The following is a 20,108-nucleotide window of genomic DNA, read 5'->3' on the forward strand; positions in this document are numbered from 1 at the left end:
CACTCACCTTCAGGAAGCCATGGGTGGGCCCTCTCGGGAGCTCTGCTCATCCACCAGCATTCCCCAGCAAGACCACTGCTGGCATTTGGAGTAGGACAATTCTGCCGCCTGTGGAACTGTCCCTCTCACTACCTGCACCTCACCACCTTCCCAATATAACATCCCCCAGCAGGGAAGGATGCCTTCCCCAGTTGAGAAACACTGTATACTCCCCCATCCTTGTCCCTACCCCATGCCCTCCTATGTACTATACATAGAGGATATACCATACAGCCATTTTGACAGTTCTTCCTACGGAGGAAAACACCTGCTCTCTGGCTAACTTCTAATGCGCCTAACACATGTTGGTAGCTGGCCGGCCGCCCACTCAAGATTCATCATGCTAGAGTTTCAAATGAATTCTTGTCAAAAGCCTTTCAGGCAAGTCTCTACTTGGGGTGATCGTTTCTTGAACTGGACCACTTACATGACCTTTTTTCACATTTTTAAATGTATTAATTAGTTTTCTGTGAACCCTACATTTACTTCTGAGCTTTTTCAATGTCTTTTAGGAACAGCATGACTTGGGCCACCTCGCAGGCCATGTATCCCACCAGCTCAGAGAAGAGCCACCCAACTAGCCCTCAGCACAGGCCAGACCCTCAAGTGCTACTCAAACCAACCCAGTGTCTGCCACTTCTATGTTCAGTTTACCCCCACGTGCATATTGCAGTCGAGAGGATCACTTTTCATGCCAAAGCAAAATTTATACTTTTGGATAAAAATGGAATGATGGTGATTTTATTATTTTTATTGTTATAACCATTATTGTCACAACAGTGAACCACTGAGTCCTTGCAAGGCGCCAGGCACCCTAAGTGTTTAACATGCGTTACATTACTTAACGGTTTAGAACACAAGTAGTAGTCAGAAACTTTCATTAAGGGTAGAACACAGCTGAAGAGTCTGCTGGGAATGAACCGGGTGCTGTTAACATGGTAACGTGAACAGCACTCCTTCTGCCTCCACAAGCTAAAGGGCAAGCGAGGCCTGCGTCTCACCATGCAAACATGCGGGCACCCAGGGGTAGGACACCAGGTGGTCACCCAAGACTTAGACATTTAATGGGATGGCTGATGTCCTACAAGAGCGACTGATGAAGTGGTTACTGTAAATAACCTGATTGCGGTGCCCCCAAGACACCAATCACTGAACCAAAAGAGTGGAGTTAAATGGCTCATAATGATACTGTAAATGATATTTTTCCTAAAAATTTGCTGTAACTAGTGTCATAGTAAAACTGCTTAGTAAAAAAAAGACAGAATCAAAACTCCTCCTGCCTTTTATGTTGGAAATTAGTTTAATATGTACAGTACTGAGTACATTCCATTGGCAATGGGAATTAGCTGACGAGGACTCCTTTTAGTGTGTGCTGCTTGTTCTCTGTTTCTGAAGGTGCAGATGCCAGCATTTTTCAATAAAAACTCGGCAAGTCATGAACTAGGAGACAAGTGTGGCCTCTAGCAAGACCAGCCCCTTCGGCGCGGAGTCCTTTTCGCAGGCCCAGGGCAGCCCCCGGTGACGGGCGTCCCGTCAACGTGAAATCTACATGGATCATTGCAATATGAGTGTGTTTCTATTATGAGATGAATGTGATCAGGTAAATGGCCTTGATTAGGTATCTTACCTTGGTCTTAAAATTTGTTATCTGTTTTCTTCATTGTATGTGTTAGTAATACCAGTAAAAACAGATTATCACACATCTTCCATAAAATGACTGTGATAGGAATGTCCCTTAGTGTGTACGACGATACACCACCTGGAGCAGACATCCTGGAATATTACATCATTTTAAGTGCAGTACAGGGCAGCTGAGTTCAAATCCAACTTGGCTGATGTGGGCTCCCATAAAAGCTGTTACCAGTGAAGGCGAAAAAAATAAGAATTTGCTCTACTAAGGGAATAAGAAATGAAGTTACAAAACACTTAAATCACATTAATTCCTTCACAGGCCTTTGTCATGCAAGTGTGTAATTTTAATCTATTCTCCTCATTAGGGTGCTGTAGTACCATGTAATACTTATTCCAGTATCAATTTTATTTCTCATATATACCTTTTTTTGAGAAGAATTTAAACCACAGATGACCTAAAATGTCTTGAAATACCAACTCTGTGAAAACTCCTTATTTCAATCAAGGGTGACAAAAAGCAGGACACACAAACATGCAGTGGGCATGTGACCTAAGTAAGGGGCGAGTCTGAAGCCCAAACAGCAGCTCCCAGGGTCACCCAACTCCCACCAGAACAGGACACCAGTGGTTTACAGGACACTGTTTTAGAACCCTACACTCTGCCTCCCGTGCTAAAAGACACTCAGCATGGTATACGTTGTGAACGCAGACTGTAGTTCAGTAGTGGTAACACAGAATAGACAAGGCTTTTCGCTCACCTGAAGTGGTTTAATGAACAATATAATTCTATAAAAATGAACGCTAATGAAAGACTTATATAAGCCACTCAAAAGTGGCCTGATAGAAAAGGCCTAGTAACTTGAATGTTTTTACATAAGCAATAGAATGCATACTATGGGATCTATGTATCACCTTCAAAATGCAGGATAGTGTATGATTTTAATGTGTCTAATATATAATATGAACATATTTAGTAAACTATCCACTTCTGAGGTTCTAAAAAATTTAAAAAAAATCAATGAAGTCTAATGATTATAAAATGTTTCATTGAAGTCTTCCCAAGTTCAGAACAAATGTCTAACCCAGGAAGACGCCAGTCACCCTGGTCTCAGTGAACATCAGACCACCAACCCTGACCCACCTGTTCTAACCCCACCCTGGCTGTATCCGCCCTGGGCTGTGCTGCCCAAAATCCAAACCTTTGGCTGGCATGCTTTCTGACCAGGAATTACAGAAAAGATTTGTTTTCAGCCTCAGAGTTTTTCTTGCAACTGTATCTGACAACAGAGTAAGTAAAAACTCAACCAGAAAGTGGATCAAAGTGCAATGACAGAAAAACTCATTAAAAATCTTCTTTAAAAAGCCGACTTTAAAGTGAAAGGGTCTATGGACCTAAAACTTTTTACTTTTAGTATTCTTTAGAATTAGAATCTTCATTTTTCAGGATACTAATCATAATTCAGACAAGAAAAAAGGAAAAAGGAAAAAAATTTGTATAGAATTTGTCTTTTTCATGTTTCAGTAAGCCCCTGGAAGTTCAGTGAAGAATTCATACTGCATTTTCTCGAATGTGCCCAAACATAAGAAATGTTCAGTCACCTACACACACCAAACTATAAGAAAGCCCCAGTTCCCACACATGAGCAGCTTCCCACCACCACTGGCGTGAACCCCCAAAGAAGACCCCACTCAGAGCAGCTCTATGTTTATACCACCTCAGATGGCCCAGGTCCCTGGAAGACACCTCATGCAGGAAGGCCCAGCCCTCATCTAGAGTGAGGAAGTAACTGAGGCTGAGACGGCAGAACAGCCAGGCCCCACCAGTGACCATGGCAGAGACCAGGTCAAAAGTGCCACCTTCTTACCCAATAGGGTGAGGGGTATATCCACTCCCTGCCTTACTGTCTTATTCAAAAAAAGCCCAAGGTTAGCATCTCCTCATACTCTAAATAAACAGGACTCATGTCTACAATGAGAAAAAGAGGATCACAGGGAACAAATTAGTAAGGAATTAAAACTTGATTATAAACTCCTTGGGAATCCAAAATTGGGAATCCAAAACTCCCCCAAAAGTGTCATATTTGCATTCTGAGGCTGTTTTTTTTTTGTTTTTAGAACGGCCAAGACTTTATATCTGGTGATAAAGTATAGATGTCATGATACAACAAGGGGTATAGCCTCAGGTAGCTATTATTCTCCTATATACTGCATATTCTGCAAATGCAGAAAACAGAGGAGTCATATTACTATGGTGGTTCTGACTCACCTCCACACTCAAGCGTCTAAGGGTATGCCAGGATTTAGAGCACTCAAACCATGGAATGCATGAGGACATGCCTCCATGAGCCTAGGAATCCAACACAGCAGGCAAGCTACCCTCCACCCCGCCTGGGGTGAGTGCACAATGACCAGAGTCAGCTCAAGTGACAGTGTCATGTTAGGGCCAGAGCAGACTTGCTGGGATGTGGAAAATTAATTACAGTGTGGGGCTAAATAGAACACATTTTAAACACAGATCTCAAGAACAGTTAAACTACATCCAGACTGAGGTATATGCACAGACATTTATACATACGCTGTGTGCATGTGTGTATACTTGTGGTGCTCAAATAGACTAAAATAGTGTTTTTTTTTTCCCATTCCATGACTAATACATAGTTGAAAGAATCTGAAACTCACCTACATTTGTGGAGAGGACACCAGTGTTATGCTTGTTAAGTCTCACTTTTGCTCACACTTCAACTTGGGCAACTAAATGGCCTTCATATGAACACCATGGTCATCACTATCATTAGTATTTTACCTCATTCTCAGTTAAGGATGCAGAAGGAGACGAACTTTTGCTAAAAGGAGTGGAAGACGCGGCTGTGGATGCCCGATTTCGCTTCTTCAGTGGTTTGCATGCATCTGACAGATGTTTCGTTGCTGTAAAACAATTTTGGTTTATAAAGTAAAGTTTGAAATCTTAAACCCTCAATCTCTTAACTGCTTCAAAATTACCCCTATAATAAAAGAAGTTCTAAGGATAAATTTTCCGGGCTCCTCTGTTATAGTAAAGGCTTAACTTTTTACTATGAAAAAATCTGAATGGAAACAAAGGCAAATTGTCCAGTGAAATCCAATGTCCCCCTGCCAGGCCAGCCCCCAAATCCATCACAACACGGCTCCATCCACACCTAGCTTCACATCCCCAGAAGCCACATTCTTCTGGAGCAAATTCCAAACATCATTTCACCTGTAAAAAGTTCAGTACATGTCTCTGAAACATAAAGTTTTAAATACAACCACAAGACCACTATGCCATTCTTAAAGTAACAATCCCTTCATATCCTCAAATGTCCACTCAATGTTTAAACTGCCAACACGGATGCAATCACACGAGGGTTTATTTAACAAGCTTAAGCTTGGGCCCAAGTCCCTACTCCGCTGTGTCAGGTATACTTGGGCCCAAGCTTAAGCTTGTTAAATAAACCCTCGTGTGATTGCATCCGTGTTGGCTCCTTGGTGGTCTCTCGGATGTGAAAACTCGGGCACAACATTGCTCACAAATGTCTTTCTTTTCATAGTCCATTTAATTGATTTTTGAAAACCAACATAGCACCTCATGCAAAATAAGGAAAGCAAATCCATTTCCAACTCTCACTTACTCCTTTCTCCTCTGAATGTTGTTTTCCTTTCTAATTAGGAGTTGGTGACAGGAGGGAAGCAAGATGGCATCTGCATGATTTCAGCTCAGGTCATGATCTCAGGGTCATGAGATGGAGCCTTGTGTTGGGCTCCTTGCTCAGGGGGGTGGGGCAGGGGTGGGGTCTGCTTGAGGTTCTCTCTCTCTCCCTCGCCCTCTGCCCCTCCCCCACCCTCTCTCTTAAGAAAAAACCCGAAAAACAAAAGAGTTGGAGATGGTAAGCTCTCTGTAATAAAGTGTCAACTTCAAAAAGACAATGAGAAGGGGAAAGGAGCCTACTTCTTTCATTGCTTTGAGTTACTTTTCACAAACACTTGAGGCCAGTTTCTTCAACATGTGAAAGAGAAATAACTAATCCTTAACTTTTTACTTTTAGTGAAAACAGATGATCAGATACTCAAAAGTAGTGGAATTTATAGCAACTACTGGCACCGTCAAGGAAGAAACCTGGATATTTCTGACTTAAATAACTTCTTTAGTGTAATTTTAAACTGAAAATAAAGCCCAGTAGAAACCAAGAGAAAAATAACTTCAATAAAATGTAGCTGAAGCACTGCAACCACTTACACATTCAGGTGCACGAGAACCTTCCTTCCCCCTTACTAGCCGTCAGACCCCTCGGAGGGGATCTTGTGCCCTTCCCCGGCCCAGCTTCCTGTTCGCTGCCAGCCCAGCCCAGGTGCCTGGCAGAGCTGACAAGGAAGAAGCACTAACCACATTACCTGCCTGGCTCTTCAGTGAGGAGGCTGCCTCGATAGCCTTGCAAGAGCTTGTTCGGGCTGTCTTGTCACTGACCGTCTCTCTCTGTTATTACATAAAAAGAAAAAAGAGAAGAAAAGGAAAGGGAACAAAATCTAATGTGAACTAACACAGGTTGCTGAAACGTTATGCAACAGAAATGTCTTTCTTTGAAATGTGCTCCACACACTCCATGAGCATGGACCAGGCTCACACCTCTTCCACAGCTCAAAGGCCCTCCCGGGCGCCTGCCCCGCCATTTGCTGGGATAGAGGGGGGTAGGGGAGCCAAACAAGCCATGCTGCTCAGACTCTTCATGTGAGCCGCATTTCATATGTTCCTCCAAGTTCCCCCTGAATTCAAAGCAGAGTGTGAAGGAGAAAAAAAACCAACCCTTCCGCTCCTGAGGTTGTCCCATCAACCTAAAGTGGCATCTCAAGTCAATGCCAACATCACTGCTCTAACTCCCTCCCTTCCTCCACAGAGGATTTCCAATTCAGAGACAAGGTCCAGACAAACCTCACAAAGATCATCAAGAAAGCACATTTCACAACTGAGAAAACACACACACACACACACACACACACACACACAAGAAGGGATCAGGAACATTTTGTTCAGTGCTCAGAATCTGAAGGAGTTGAAAATAACCTCTCCTGGGTGCCTATGTGGCTCAGTCAGTGAAGCATCTGCCCTCGCCTCAGGTCATGATCCCAGGGTCCTGGGACGGAGCCCCACACTGGGCTTCCTGCTTGACGGGGAGCCTGCTTCTCCCTCTGCCTGCTGCGCCCCCTGCTTGTGCTCTCTCTCTCCCCCTCAAAATAAATACATAAATTTTTTAAAAAAGAGAAAAAGAAAAGAACCTCTCCTGACAGCCCTGAAGCAGCATGGCCACACAGCCACCTGCGCCTTCCCAGTCCCTAGGCCGGGCTTCTCCCTGCAAGCCAAGCCCACTCCCCAGACTGCCCAGGGCCGGTGTAAGCAGTCATAAGACTGTGGACAAGGTAACAGGGGCCCAGGAAGTGTACAGGATACAGCCTACCTGGATTATAAAAACTCAACCAGAGGGAGACACTACTACTCTTTTTATTATGTGCTACTGCCCAAGTTTAGGTAATAAAACATTTCTACCTGGCTACTTAATGTGAATTTTGATATTTCAAATGTCCAGTGCCACACATTTTTAAGGTAAATATGAAATACAAGTGTGTCAAGGCAGCCGATGTGAGTCTGCCCACCAGCACAGGACTACCTGACTAGCAGGCGGCAGAGAGGATGCTCCTGGGGCTGTGAGCCGCCTGGTTACAGTGACACCAGGTCCGTTTTACCTCTCTCCAGGCTGGATACTTGACCACTAACCACTTCACCCGACACGTGCCCTGGAAGAATGTTCTCTTGCCCAGAAAAATAGTGCAGGGCCTGCCTGCTGCCCTGACCTGCAACAATGGCCTCAAAGAAGCAAGATGGCTGATGCGGTAGCCACGTGCTCACACTTCAGCAGCATGTGGAATGGGGTTTTCCATTCTTCCAAATAAAACAGTAAAGAAAGGAATTTCTAGGGGCATCTGGGTGGCTCAGTTGGTTAAGCGTCTGCCTCCAGTTCAGGTCATGATCCCAGGTTCCTGGGATTGAGCCCTGCATCGAGCTCCCCACTCAGCGGGAAGCCTGTTTCTCCCTCTCCCATTCCCTCTGCTTGTATTCCATCTCTCACTGTTTCTGTCAAATAAATAAACAAAATCTTAAAAAAAAGAAAAAGGAACTTCTTCATTTAGATTGGTAAAAGATTGGATGAAGCTTTTCTCAAAATCACGGATACAAGACTACTCTGTATAAACTCAAGCATAAGATACAAAGTCTGTTTCAACTCTCGGTCCGTGACTCAACAGCACAGGGCCATAAAGCACACCAGAAAGAGCGCACGCTCTCTACACAATCACCATAAGCGGGTAAGCGGGCTTACCCTCCTCTAGGTGTCAGGCAAACTTCGCCCCTTGATGCCTGCTGGACTGTGCTAGAACTAGACGGCCCTGGGGCCCTCCTATCTATGCACATCTATACTCTTTTTAAGAGTAGAAGAGTATAAGTAAATAAGTATATATATAGAGAGAAAGAATATATCATATATTCTATGCATATCATATCTGTACTCTTTTGTTGCATCAAATAGGCCTGCTTAGTAGTCCCATTAGATGAATAATAACATGAATCACTAATAAACTGAATGAATTCATAAAATCTATTTTCAACGCCTTTAATGGATTTTGAAAAACTTTCTTATTGAAGTATAACTTATCCCTAATTGATTTTGATGTTTTTATGCCAATTACTTACACACTGAATAATAGCCCTATAGACAAGAGCAATCTTTGGTCTATACAATTCCATAAAATCTAAACATCAAGTATTATTCAGAGTGTTTGCATGTTTTTCTTTGACAGCCAAGCATGAGCAGTTTGTGGTAAAGTCCATGGCAGATAGGAACCGGCCTTCTGCAGCAGCCTTGTCAAAAGGGTTTCAGGAGAGAAGCGACCGTCTGCCTCTAAACCAGTACCCGCTGAGGAAGGCCCCCAGCCTCTGATCTGCTTCTGCCCAGGAAACTGGCCACTCGGACTCACACAGCACACGCTCCTCCAACCCAGGCACACCTGGGGCATAATTACCTTCCGAAGACCATGCTTCTCGGTCCTGAGTCTTTTCCTGGGTGCATCTTCAACTTCAGCCTCTTCAGCAGGGTCCTGTGTCCTCTTTGTATGGTTTCTTTTTTTCCCATTGACGTTACCTTGGTATGAGGGATGGGGGAAACTTACATGAAAAACACTCCACAAGCCACCCTCCAAAGCAATGATGGCCCAGCCAGGGCATTCATGTGCAAATCCCGCCCCTGATGGGCTTCCAGTAATCAGGTCGCTTTCGAGGCCCTAAGTATTATAGACCAAATCTCTTTGCATTTTGCAAATTTCAAGGGACCATTTCCTATACCACCAAATACTAGAAAATCCTTATCTAATCTACAGATTATTATATTGGTATTTGTTATAATTACATTTTAATATCCTATAGCACTAAATTTAAATATAACCCACTAGTTTCCTAACATTTAAAGACTAGTGGAACTTAAGTGGAACTTTAAAAAGTACAAAGCTTGCTACTTTTTATACATTTCCTGAAAGAAGCATGTTAAGCAGCAACACTCCTTTGGTATCTGAAAATTAAGGGTTTCCTACATGTTGTTTAACTATGTTAGTCATTAGTATTTCCAGGAATATCAACTAATCCAAGATTTAAGGTACTGACCTAGAAAACTAAGATGTAAGTTCAGAGTGCAAATTCTAGAAAGGTGATTAACTTGAACACACCAATGTTTATTCCAAGCACAGATCCAGTATTTCTATCTGCATGCCTGCTGTACCGAGGTTCAGGGTGTAGCCCTGGACCATTGGGCAGACATCTGGTGGGAGGGCAGGGTCATCCTCCAGCCTTACCACCCCCAAGGACAGGGGTGCGCAGCCAGGAGTGCAGGATCCCGTGGTGCCTCAGGAGGAGGTGCAGCTAGCCACAACCTGGTCACTCCATCTAGGGCCTCACCACAGGTGGAGGCCTGATACCACTAGAGCCCTCAGCAGCTGCCTGCCCTATGACAGCATGAGCCGGCCCACAGGCAGCCACATGGGCTGGCCCTGAAGGCCCACCAAGAAGAGGCTTGCAGAGCAACGGGGTCTGTGCAGCACTGACCATGCACGGCCAGCACAGGGCACAGCCAGCCTGACCTGCCAGAACACCCTCAACCCAGTTTGCCCAGCTCATCAGCCGCGTGTCACTGAGCTACAGAGACCTGCGAGCAGCAACTGGTATCCTGTATCTCTCCACACAGGGGAGGTGATGTCACAGCCCTTCACATAAGAACTTCCCCCTGTGCCCAAAATGAGATAGTGGGCATTCTATACAGAAGTCAGCAATGTGGGCCTCTGTTTGAATTCCTCACACTGAGGCCATGGACAGCTGATGCCACCAACACAGCCCATCATCTTAGTTATTGGCACTGGGGGCCCCAAAAGGGAGGCTCAAGGGCCTCCAGGACAGGAACACACCTGACATACACTGAAGGCGGAAACCAACCCTGTCCTCCTGTCAGTTAAGTAGTCGGCAGCAGTCCAAAATGACAAAACGTGACACAGAGTCATAGTCACACTTACTCTTCAAGGGTAGTTCAAATTGGCTTCAGGAAAACCTAACTCATTCTTAAATAAGCCAGTCTTTGAAAAGGACCACCCTTCCAGATTTAGTGTGCTGATGAAGAGTCAAGTCAACCTCTGCCTTTTAAAGAAAATGCACAAATCCAGAACATCCTTGCTATTCTAAATTATGTTATTTGCAACAAACGTTGAACAAATTCAACAAAATTCAATATTAATATATGAGATAGTTGATGTGGAGATCTAGAAAGCCCTAAAATCAAGAGCATCTGTGACCAAAACAGGCAGGCTGTGTAGTGCACGTGTGGATAGAGTCAGATGTGCAAATGCTGGTCTAGAAGCATGGCTTGTGTGCACAAGGCAAAATGCAATGACTTCTGGGTCTTGGTCTCCTTTTAGGTGAGTCTTGAAACACTTTACATTTGACCACTCCAAAATTCTTCAGTGATGAACCTTGAGAAATACAGAATTGTCTGTATTTTAAATTGATAACCAAAGTTATTTTTTTACATTAGAAATGTTGGTTTTCCATGACATGTGTGTCTGAACATGTACAGATGACAGATCTGACCACTGTCACAGGTTCTTTCCAAGCTTACAGTGTTAAGCCTCCCTTCTCTTAAGCAAAGTAGAATTTTTGTTTTTTAAACTGAAGGCCTAAGAAGAACCAGAGGATGGCCATACTTAAGGCCAGTCCACAGTCACCTTCCTCACCCTGTGAGCTCTCAAGCAACTGGGCCAGGACCACCCTCCCTGCTCCCAGGTCCAAGGACCCCCACCTGAAGAAGCAAGCCCCTCCTGAGGTGCAGGCCCAGCCCCTGCCGGAAGGGCAGCATCAGGCCTGCAGTCCTAGCAACTGCCTGGGCTCCCTCCCTACTGTGTACCCCCTGCCACCCCATCGCTGTGGAGGCTAGAGCACTCACTCCACTCGGGCTCGCAGAGAGAGAATCACACCAAGCAGCTCTCACAACAACGAGGGAGAAAAGGCAGACAGCAGAGATTGCTTTATTGTGACCACACACGCTCTGGTTGCTGGCACAAGCGCATGGGTCAGAGATGGGGAGAGCGGCCCCACATCCCTGCAGTCCCCGAGCGGAGCTCAGCTGGCTACATGGCACACATCTCACAACCAAGCAGAGCACACTAGCACAGTGTTACGTTTACCAGAGTCTTCTTCAGACTGGGAGGAAGCCACCAGGGCGAACTTGGTGTTATAGCGGGCTTTCTGTTTCTCGTTGAGCATGTCCCACTGCGATCCCAGCAGCTCCTCAATCTCCTCGCCTGAGGCATCCGGGTGCTCGGCAACCACCTGCAGACCCAGGAAGAGGGGTCAGAAAGCCTCACACCTACAACGCACTGGGATTTTGTTTTGCACAAAATCCAATGCACAGCCCTTGGGAACTCAGTGTGTGGTGTATTTATCCCCCCATCATGGAACAATGCCCCAGAAAAGCTTCAAAGAAAATCAGTGATTATCTGATGCTATAACCCATTCAAAGTTCATAAATAAAAACAGTGCTGGTAGGGGCGCCTGGGTGGCTCAGTGGGTTAAAGCCCCGGCCTTCAGCTCAGGTCATGATCTCAGGGTCCTGGGATCGAGCCCCGCATCGGGCTCTCTGCTCAGTGGGGAGCCTGCTTCCTCCTCTCTCTGCCTGCCTTTCTGCCTACTTGTGATCTCTGTCAAATAAATAAAATCTTTGAAAAAAAAAAAAAAAGGACAAAAAAAAAAAAACAGTGCTGGTGAAAACAACTCAACTGTATTTATGTCAAGGAAGGAAATGATAAATGGTAAGAGGAAAAAGTATATTTTTCCAAAATCACTAAATTAGTTAGAAGTAAGTTACAATTTTCCAGGCATCCTTGGAAAATCAGTGGTAGGACAAGTGTCACAGAAACACTACCTGTCAACACAGGGGTGAAGTCTTGGCCTGGCCTTCTCACTTGCTGTAGTACATACCTTCCATCTCCCAGGTGCACTCTGGATGGTACAGATGGCATGCCAAGGGGGAGGTAGACAGCACACAGAAACACACCCCCTACACGGCCTTCTAGCCATATTGGGGCTGCCAGCATCACCACCCCGGAAGCATGCTGGAAATGAGGACCTCAGGCCCCACCCCAGACTTGCCAACCAGGACTGTGTATTTTCCTAAACTCTGCAGATGAGTCATGGGCCCACAGCCTTAACTGTATACTAACAACCAGAGAAGTTTTAAAACCTCTGCTGTTCAGGTCCCACCCAAGTCCAGTTCCTTCTCTGGGTCTGGCATCAGTGTTTTCAAGACTCTCAGGGACTCTCATGGGCACCCAAGCTTGAGAGCCACCAACAGCAGGGGCACAGGGGTGGACAAATGACGGGCAAGCCAGACCTACCCCAATCCATTTTTATTCGGTCTACGAACTAAGAACTGATTTTGCATTCTTAAATGGTTGGGGGAAAAAAGTCAGAAGAATATGTCCTGGCACATAAAAATGACAGGTAATTCAAGCATCAGCGTTCATATATCAAGTTTTACTGGAACCAGCCACTGACGCCCCTTTACCTGTTCTACAGGGCGGCTCTCCTGCTACAACAGCAGAGCCAAGTAACAGATAGGTCTCAACTGCCCAGGAGGCCCTTTCAAAAAACGTGTGCGGCCTGATTCTGAGCACTGACCAGCATGCTCTGGAGCCAGACCCCAGGTTCGCGTGTGGCTCCCACATGGCAGCTTTGTGAACTCGGGCAAGTGAAGGGGTCTCCCCCTCTGTGATGTGGGGGCAGTAACTCTTCACCTGGCAGGGATAAGGAATCACCAAATTAATGCTGATGGTCACTACTACCACTACTACCACCTGGACCCACCCTGGCCCAACGAACACGAGTAACCTCTGCCCCAAAATGCAAAACCCTACTCACAACATGGTCACTGCAGACGGCTTCCTATGGCCTTCCATGCCCCTTCCCCGCCACTTCAATATGTCCTCCCCGGCCCTGAGGGACACTGGCACACCGCCAATGCCAACTTCCACCCACTCTCGCATCTCAGAGCACATGCGTTTTCAGATGTGGGTCAACAGCAGCCTAACAATCATGCAGCCCTTCCATGTCCTCATATCCCAAAGATGCCTTCTGCAACTCAAAGAACAGCTCTGAGCTCCAGCGTTCTACTGGGTGTTCTCAGTGTCCCTTGTGAACTGTCACCGTTCCCACCGTGCCCCTGCAGTCCCAACCCCACATACATCTGCTTCCTCCTCTTGGGGCCCCCTCGACTCTCAGCCCAGCAGGGTTCTGTTCTGCCTGCCCATCCTTCATGAGGGTGAGCTCACCAGCCCCAGCACTTCAAGCATCAAAGGTCTCAGACCTTCACGCAGCAAAGGTTTCTGTACAGGGCTTCAAAGTCACAGGACAACTGCCTTCTGGAACTGTCCACTTCCAGATTCCTCATGATCAGCACATGCATTCATGGACCCACCACCTTCGGTCACCCAGCCCTGAATACAATGTCCTCAATCAGACGAATCCTAGCCGTGCCATGCTCACAGCTGTGTCATCAAACAAGACTTGACACCTTGAGGCCCCCTTCCCTTTGTACCTAAATCCCTTGCCAGGTCGGCCAGCTCCACTCCTAAACATTTGCATATCCACCCTATCTAGATGACTATGGTTTCAGGAACCAGTCTCCTGGCCTTCAGTCCTACCCATCTACCTGCTGACAATCCCATCCTAAAAGGGCTCCTTCCTTGCAACCAGAGGGACCACACCTGGCCCACATGTAGGATAGGGTCCTTGCCACTTGGCAATGTCTTCCACAGCCCCCCATAGCCTGGAGCCCACCCTTACCCCACTTTCATCACTCCCTGAACAACTCTGCACTCAGGGGCACAACAGGCTCTGCCTCTCCACAGGCCACACTCTTCTGAAACATTTTCTTCCACCAGGCTGACTTTGGCACACCCTTTTAATTTCAGCTACAATGCTGTATTCACTCAGTCATTCATTCATTCATTCATTCAAGGAACATTCTGAGCTAGGTACAGGAAATAGAAAAGTCAAAGCAGCCACCATCCTACCCACAGTGCTCACCTTCTGGGGGGCCACCTGCTTATTTTTCATCCCTAGTCATGTACTGTGAACTCCAGCGGGGACAAAGAAGTATGCCCCTCATCATTTTAGGTTAATGAGGCCCTGGCTTCTCCCTGAAGTCTATGGGCCTCATCACTGAAGCAGGAAGTACAAAGACTACAAGTTCTGTGCGTGCAGGTGCACACATAAACATGCACAGATGTGATTTTTCGGGCCAAGTCCCTGTCCTTGCTCCTGCCTGTGTCCTCCCACAGTACAGGAGAGTCACTTTACATCTCAGAGTTCAGGGTAGCTAGCTATACGACAGGGATAATTTACGCCAACCTCAAAAGGTCTTTATGAGAACTGAATAATCTTTTTTCACAGTAACATACAGGCAATGTATCTTACAGACAGTAAGCACTCAGTAGTAGCTACCTCTATACTTTTAAAGATTTATTTGCGGGGTGCCTGGGTGGCTCAGTCCCTGAAGTGTCTGCCTTTGGCTTAGGTCTGCCTTTGGCTTAGATCCCAGGGTCCTGGGATCAAGTCCCACATCCAGCTCCCTGCTCAGTGGGGAGGAGCCTGCTTCTACCTTTCCCTCTGTCCCTCCCCCTACTTGTGTCCTCTCTCTCTCTGTCAAATAAATAAAATCTTAAAAAAAAAATGATTTATTTATTTGAAAGAGAAAGAGAGCATGTGTGCAAGCAGGGGGAGGGGCAGAGGGAGAAGGAGAGAGAATCCTCAAGCAGACTCCCCACTGAGTGCAGAGCCCACCAGGGGACTCCATCTCAGGACCCTGAGATCCTGACCCAAGCCAAATCCAGTAATTGGATGCTCAACTGACTGAGCCACCCAGGCGCCCCAACCATTTTTTTTTTTAAGATTTATTTGTTTAAGAGAAGGAGAGAGAGAGGGAGGATGAGCATAGAAGGAGAGTGAGAAGCAGACTCTCTGCTGAGCAAGGAGCCCTATGCAGGACTCGATCCCAGGACCCTGAGATCACAACCTGAGCTGAAGGTAGATGCTTAACTGACTGAGCCACCCAGGTGCCCCAAGTTATATCTCAGACACACCAAAAAATATGGAAAACCAAATACCCACAAGCTCACACACTGTGCTGATTTAACTGTTACCAGTACAAAGACTTTGTGTGCTCCTCAGAGATCGTACTCTCTGCTCTCAGACCACCTGTCACCTCACACATCCTTTCAGAGCCTTGTGTGGCTTTTAGACTTCTGAGGCGGCTACAGTCCCCTACCCCTCACACCTCCACTCCTAGTACTCCTGCCTCCCTATTGAACAGCACTGGCCAGTGCAGCCAGTGCACAGTGTAGAAACAGGGGCATACAATTTGTCAGGTCTAAGATTTATGTAAGACCTCACCCTGCCCTTTCCTGGATCAACTGCTCCATGAGAAGCCAGCCTCTGTGCTATGAGGACACCCCAGCCACCCAATGGAGAGGACCACACATGAGGCCTCCTGCAGGCACTATCAGTACAGCACCTTGGAAGAAGATTCTCCAGCCCCAGTCAAGCCTTCAGATGATGCAGCCCCAGCCAACATCTTAACTACGACTTCATGGGACATTCTGAGTCAGAACCACCCAGCTAAGCTGCTCCCAAGTTCCTGACCCACAGAAATTGTCTGAGAATCCATGTGTGTTTTTGTTTTAAGCCACTAAGTTCTGAGGTCATGTGTCATGCAACACTACATAACTGACACGAACATCTATACAAAGAATGGAGACATATAGCATGGATCAACTCTAATGAGTCTGTAAAAATTAGGATCAGAGAAGGTGAAAAAGATTCTTTAAAAATGGGAAACTGGGGGTGCCTGGGTGGCTCAATGGGTTAAAGCCTCTGCCTTCAGCTCAGGTCATGATCTCAGGGTCCTGGGATCGAGCCCCGCATCGGGCTCTCTGCTCAGCGGGGAGCCTGCTTCCCCCTCTCTCTCTCTATGTCTGCCTCTCTGCCTACTTGTGATCTCTCTCTGTCAAATAAATAAATAAAAGTCTTAAAAAAAAAATTAAAAAAAAAATGGGAAACTGAGGGGCACCTGGGTGGCTCAGTCGTTAAAGCCTCTGCCTTCGGCTCAGGTCATGATCTCAGGGTCCTGGGATCGAGCCCCACATTGGGCTCTCTGCTCAGTGGGTAGCCTGCTTCCCCCTCTCTCTCTGCCTGCCTCTACAAGTAGATTACTCTACTTGTAATCTCTGTCTGTCTAATAAATAAATAAAATCTTAAAAAAATAAAAATAAAAATGGGAAACTGAGACCACACACATCAGTAATCATTGACACAAAACTGATGCTTAAAGCCTTCAGTAATTTCTTCCTCACAGTGGCTTCCTCACTGTGGCTTTTCATCACAGTGGGCCTCCCCTAGCTGCTCTTGACTCCTTGCCTCCAAACAGAGTCTCCCCGACCCCTTACCCCACCCAGGTCCTCATCAGTGGGCCTATATCCCACTGCGGACTTTGTCTTCCAGCAAACTCATTGCCCCGCATACAGCCCCTCTAACTGTATTCCAGGAACGCTACAGAACACACTTATGAGCTACACATCTGAGCCAAGCCTGATGGACAAAGATGAACAAGCAAAACATGTTAACGAAAACTGCATACATATCACAAAGCATAACACTTTACTTCATCTGCAAGAAGCTGGACCTCAAAAAAAGAGCCAAGTGGGAGCCAAACATCCTTGATAGTCACAGTCTTCTATCTAGTGACTCTAGAAAAGGGAGGTCCAGGAAGCAGAGGGAGGTCTCCACCCAAAGCTGTTCCTCAAGGGTTGGGCATTGATTAATCAATTAACAACCAAACAAAAACCATCCTTGGAGTCACAACCTCCCAAAAGGAAAACACAACCTAGAGAGACCCAGATCATTCTCAACTGGAATCTAGGATTACTTATTACAGAACCAGAACAAACACACTTATAATCACAACAACATAACTGAACCAGTTAAAGAGCATCTTGCCATCATCACTCTTCTGACAACACAAAATCAACTAGCACCTGAGCCCAGCTGGGAGGGAAGGGACCCATGGGCCTCACACCACCCTCTGGCCCTATAGAGACCAGGTCCAAGCAGGGAAGAGCAGGGCAGAGCACTTGTCTCTAATGCAGAACTGAATTTTAATTGTGCACCTTTCTGTCTGGTTGCTGCTTAGAGTAGGATGCCGACGGCAACACTGCACAGAATGGGCTCTGGAGGGGCACTAAGAGCGGGAGAGCTCCAGAGCAGAGCTACTGCTCCTTGAGGGCAGAACAACTCACTCATGTGCCAGCCTTCAAGCCCCAGCTTGTCAGCAGTGTCTGGACCGACAGGCTTGTTTGTTTTTGGCACATTTCTTAGTACTGGGAAGGCCATCTGAGAGCAATTTGGGTCCCCAAAAGCAAAAAGGATGGTCTTTGTGAAGTGGCTTGAATTCTCAGGCACACACTTTTCTCTCATAATTTCAGATGAGTGGAGACCATGAAGAAACAGACTAGGAACAACAGGCTGGAACACAGCTGGCTGGCTGCTTCCCAAGTCCCAGAGCATGCAGGTCTACAGCAACTACAAGAGAAGTCTGACCGTCCACACAGTGGTACACATTCCAAGTCTTCCACAGGTGCCCCTGGCCTACAGCAAGCCCAGTGTGCTAACTGTTCACACTGCTCAGTGCTCTGCACCATTTCAAACCCAGCAGTGGCCACAGCTCCTCCACCTTCCCTAGGAAGACTTCTTAGCTCTGAGACCAAGGACACACACTCACAGCTACACATCTACTTTTGTGGGTGGATGCAGGTACACAGGTGGGTTGCTACACTTCTCACACTTCATAGGAACGTGATGGGATATGCACACCCATCAGCACACTGCTTTTCCCCCTCCCCCGACTTCCAGCGGGTTCACTTCACTCGTACCCAGAATCCTGCTGTAGGAGCATCAGAGTGAATCACACACCAGATTTTCTCACATTATATCACCTTTACATTACTGAAAAAAGCCCTACTGACCTCTCACCTCAAGTAATATTGAACCTAACAAAAAAACAGGCACCTAATCCCTTTAGTTCTTCAAAATCAAGCTTTACAATGTACTAACAGATGCCGTTTTCTATGACGACAATTAAGGAAAGTGTTCAAATGCTTTCATCGTTGATCTATTCCCGTCCTGGTATCTTCTCGTCCAAAATGGGAGAGATGTTTTCATAACCAACAGTGCAGAGGCAAGCATCTTTGCCCCAAGGATGACTGTTCACTAACAATACTTATTTATTAGAGCTAAAATCTCAGCAAGGCTCGCTACAGACTGTGCTGATAATGCTGAGAAACAGAGGAACAGCACTGAAGGGATGTTCCTCCAATTCAGGAACTCCCCCGAATAAATACACAACACCTCAGAAACCATCACAGTACCCACCTCATCCCTGTGCTTCTGACAGAAGACCAAAAACTGGGATGCCGCATCTCCCTTCCTGTTTCGTGGAGTGGAGGCTGTGGTCTTCTTCCTTCCAGGAGGAGACCCTACTCCTCTCTTGGGGTCAGCCTCTGTCATCTTCTGAGGAGTACTCTTTACTGTCCCAGGATCACTTTCTTGGTTTTCGGCAGAACCAGACAGCTTGGCTCTCCGCCTTCTCTTGATGGGAATGCTCTCTTCTCTCATGGACTTGGGGTTATCAGCAGCTTTTTCAGTGACCCCTGAGGATTCTACCATTTGTCCCGGAGACTCCACAGCAATGCTTGCCTCCTTAGCTACATGGGGGTTGAGATGAAGCTGGTCCCCCACGTAGAGGAAAGTGAACTTAGCTTTCCGCTCCTCTACTGACATGCTTGCAGCTTCTTCTGCTTGAACGATGCCCATTTCCCACTGGGCCCTCAATTTCCCTGAAATAGGTTTCAACAGCTAAAAGGAAAAGCATAAGACAGTGTAAGTTTCATTATACAAACAAAAAGTTAACACACTTTAAAAAAAAAAAAAAAGCACACTTTAATAATTCCGGATAAATTTAAAAATCAAAAACTATAAAAACCAATTAACTTGAAGGTTTTAGACAGAATTCACCCCAATATAGTAGCTACTATTTCTTTAAACTAGAAACCAATTCCAGTCATATTTAACTAATGTAATATATAGATTATATAATATATATATATAAAACACTACATATTTTTGTATATATAAAAAGAATAAAAATTATTTTAAAAATTAGCTCTATCATCAAATGAGTAAAACGAATATACCATCTCTAAGGAAACTTATCCTGTTTTGTAACACAGTGTACTTGGGCAAAGTTAAACAATGACAGACATAAGCCATTATAATAAATCAAGCCACCACAATTTAAAAATAAATAAGAATATAAATTAAAGTTTTGGTCTCAAATTGTACTTAAGAACATCTATCACCTTAATTTTCTCAGCTTTCGTGGGTGCCTGCTTGGCACTTTCCTGGCATAATTTTTCAAACTGTCCTTCTCCTTCAAAAGCTACAAGGCTCTTCTCAAATATCCAAGCTCTTTCTGGGGCATCACCAAAGAACTGTACGTGATACTGGCGTGCACTCTTTTTCTGACCTAGTTTTTAAAATAAAATGTTAGAACTTGAAAGTTAGAATTTTGGATGAAATTAGGCAAGTCTATTAATAATTACTGATAGGAAGTTGGAAGCTGCTTTGAGGTCATTTTACTTGGTGCCGTTTGAGTCTGTTAACCTCTAAAAAAGTCCTACTCTTTTTATCCCCACCATACTCCATGTCAAAGAGAAAGGAAAAGCATTTATGA

General features: G+C 45.7%; 1 protein-coding gene across 5 annotated transcripts in view; it reads right to left on the reverse strand.

Annotated features, from left to right (window-relative positions):
• Positions 1-20,108, reverse strand: part of NSD2 (nuclear receptor binding SET domain protein 2) — a 92,870-nt gene that overhangs the window by 25,351 nt on the left and 47,411 nt on the right. For 3 of the 5 annotated variants that reach the window (XM_032856361.1, XM_032856345.1, XM_032856352.1), the window contains 6 exons: positions 19,735-19,901; positions 18,749-19,231; positions 11,452-11,596; positions 8,755-8,873; positions 6,079-6,160; positions 4,475-4,596 (listed from right to left, as the gene is read on the reverse strand). In XM_032856361.1, the coding sequence (XP_032712252.1) occupies positions 4,475-4,596; positions 6,079-6,160; positions 8,755-8,873; positions 11,452-11,596; positions 18,749-19,231; positions 19,735-19,901 (1,118 nt within the window). Of the gene's footprint in view, positions 1-774; positions 1,894-4,474; positions 4,597-6,078; positions 6,161-8,754; positions 8,874-11,451; positions 11,597-18,748; positions 19,232-19,734; positions 19,902-20,108 lie in introns of those variants that run through there. The other 2 variants (XM_032856377.1, XM_032856369.1) reach the window with 2 other exon arrangements.

The sequence above is a fragment of the Lontra canadensis genome, unplaced genomic scaffold (assembly GCF_010015895.1).
Source record: "Lontra canadensis isolate GAN:19392208 unplaced genomic scaffold, GSC_riverotter_1.0 scaffold1, whole genome shotgun sequence".
In the NCBI taxonomy this organism is placed as follows: Eukaryota; Metazoa; Chordata; class Mammalia; order Carnivora; family Mustelidae; genus Lontra; species Lontra canadensis.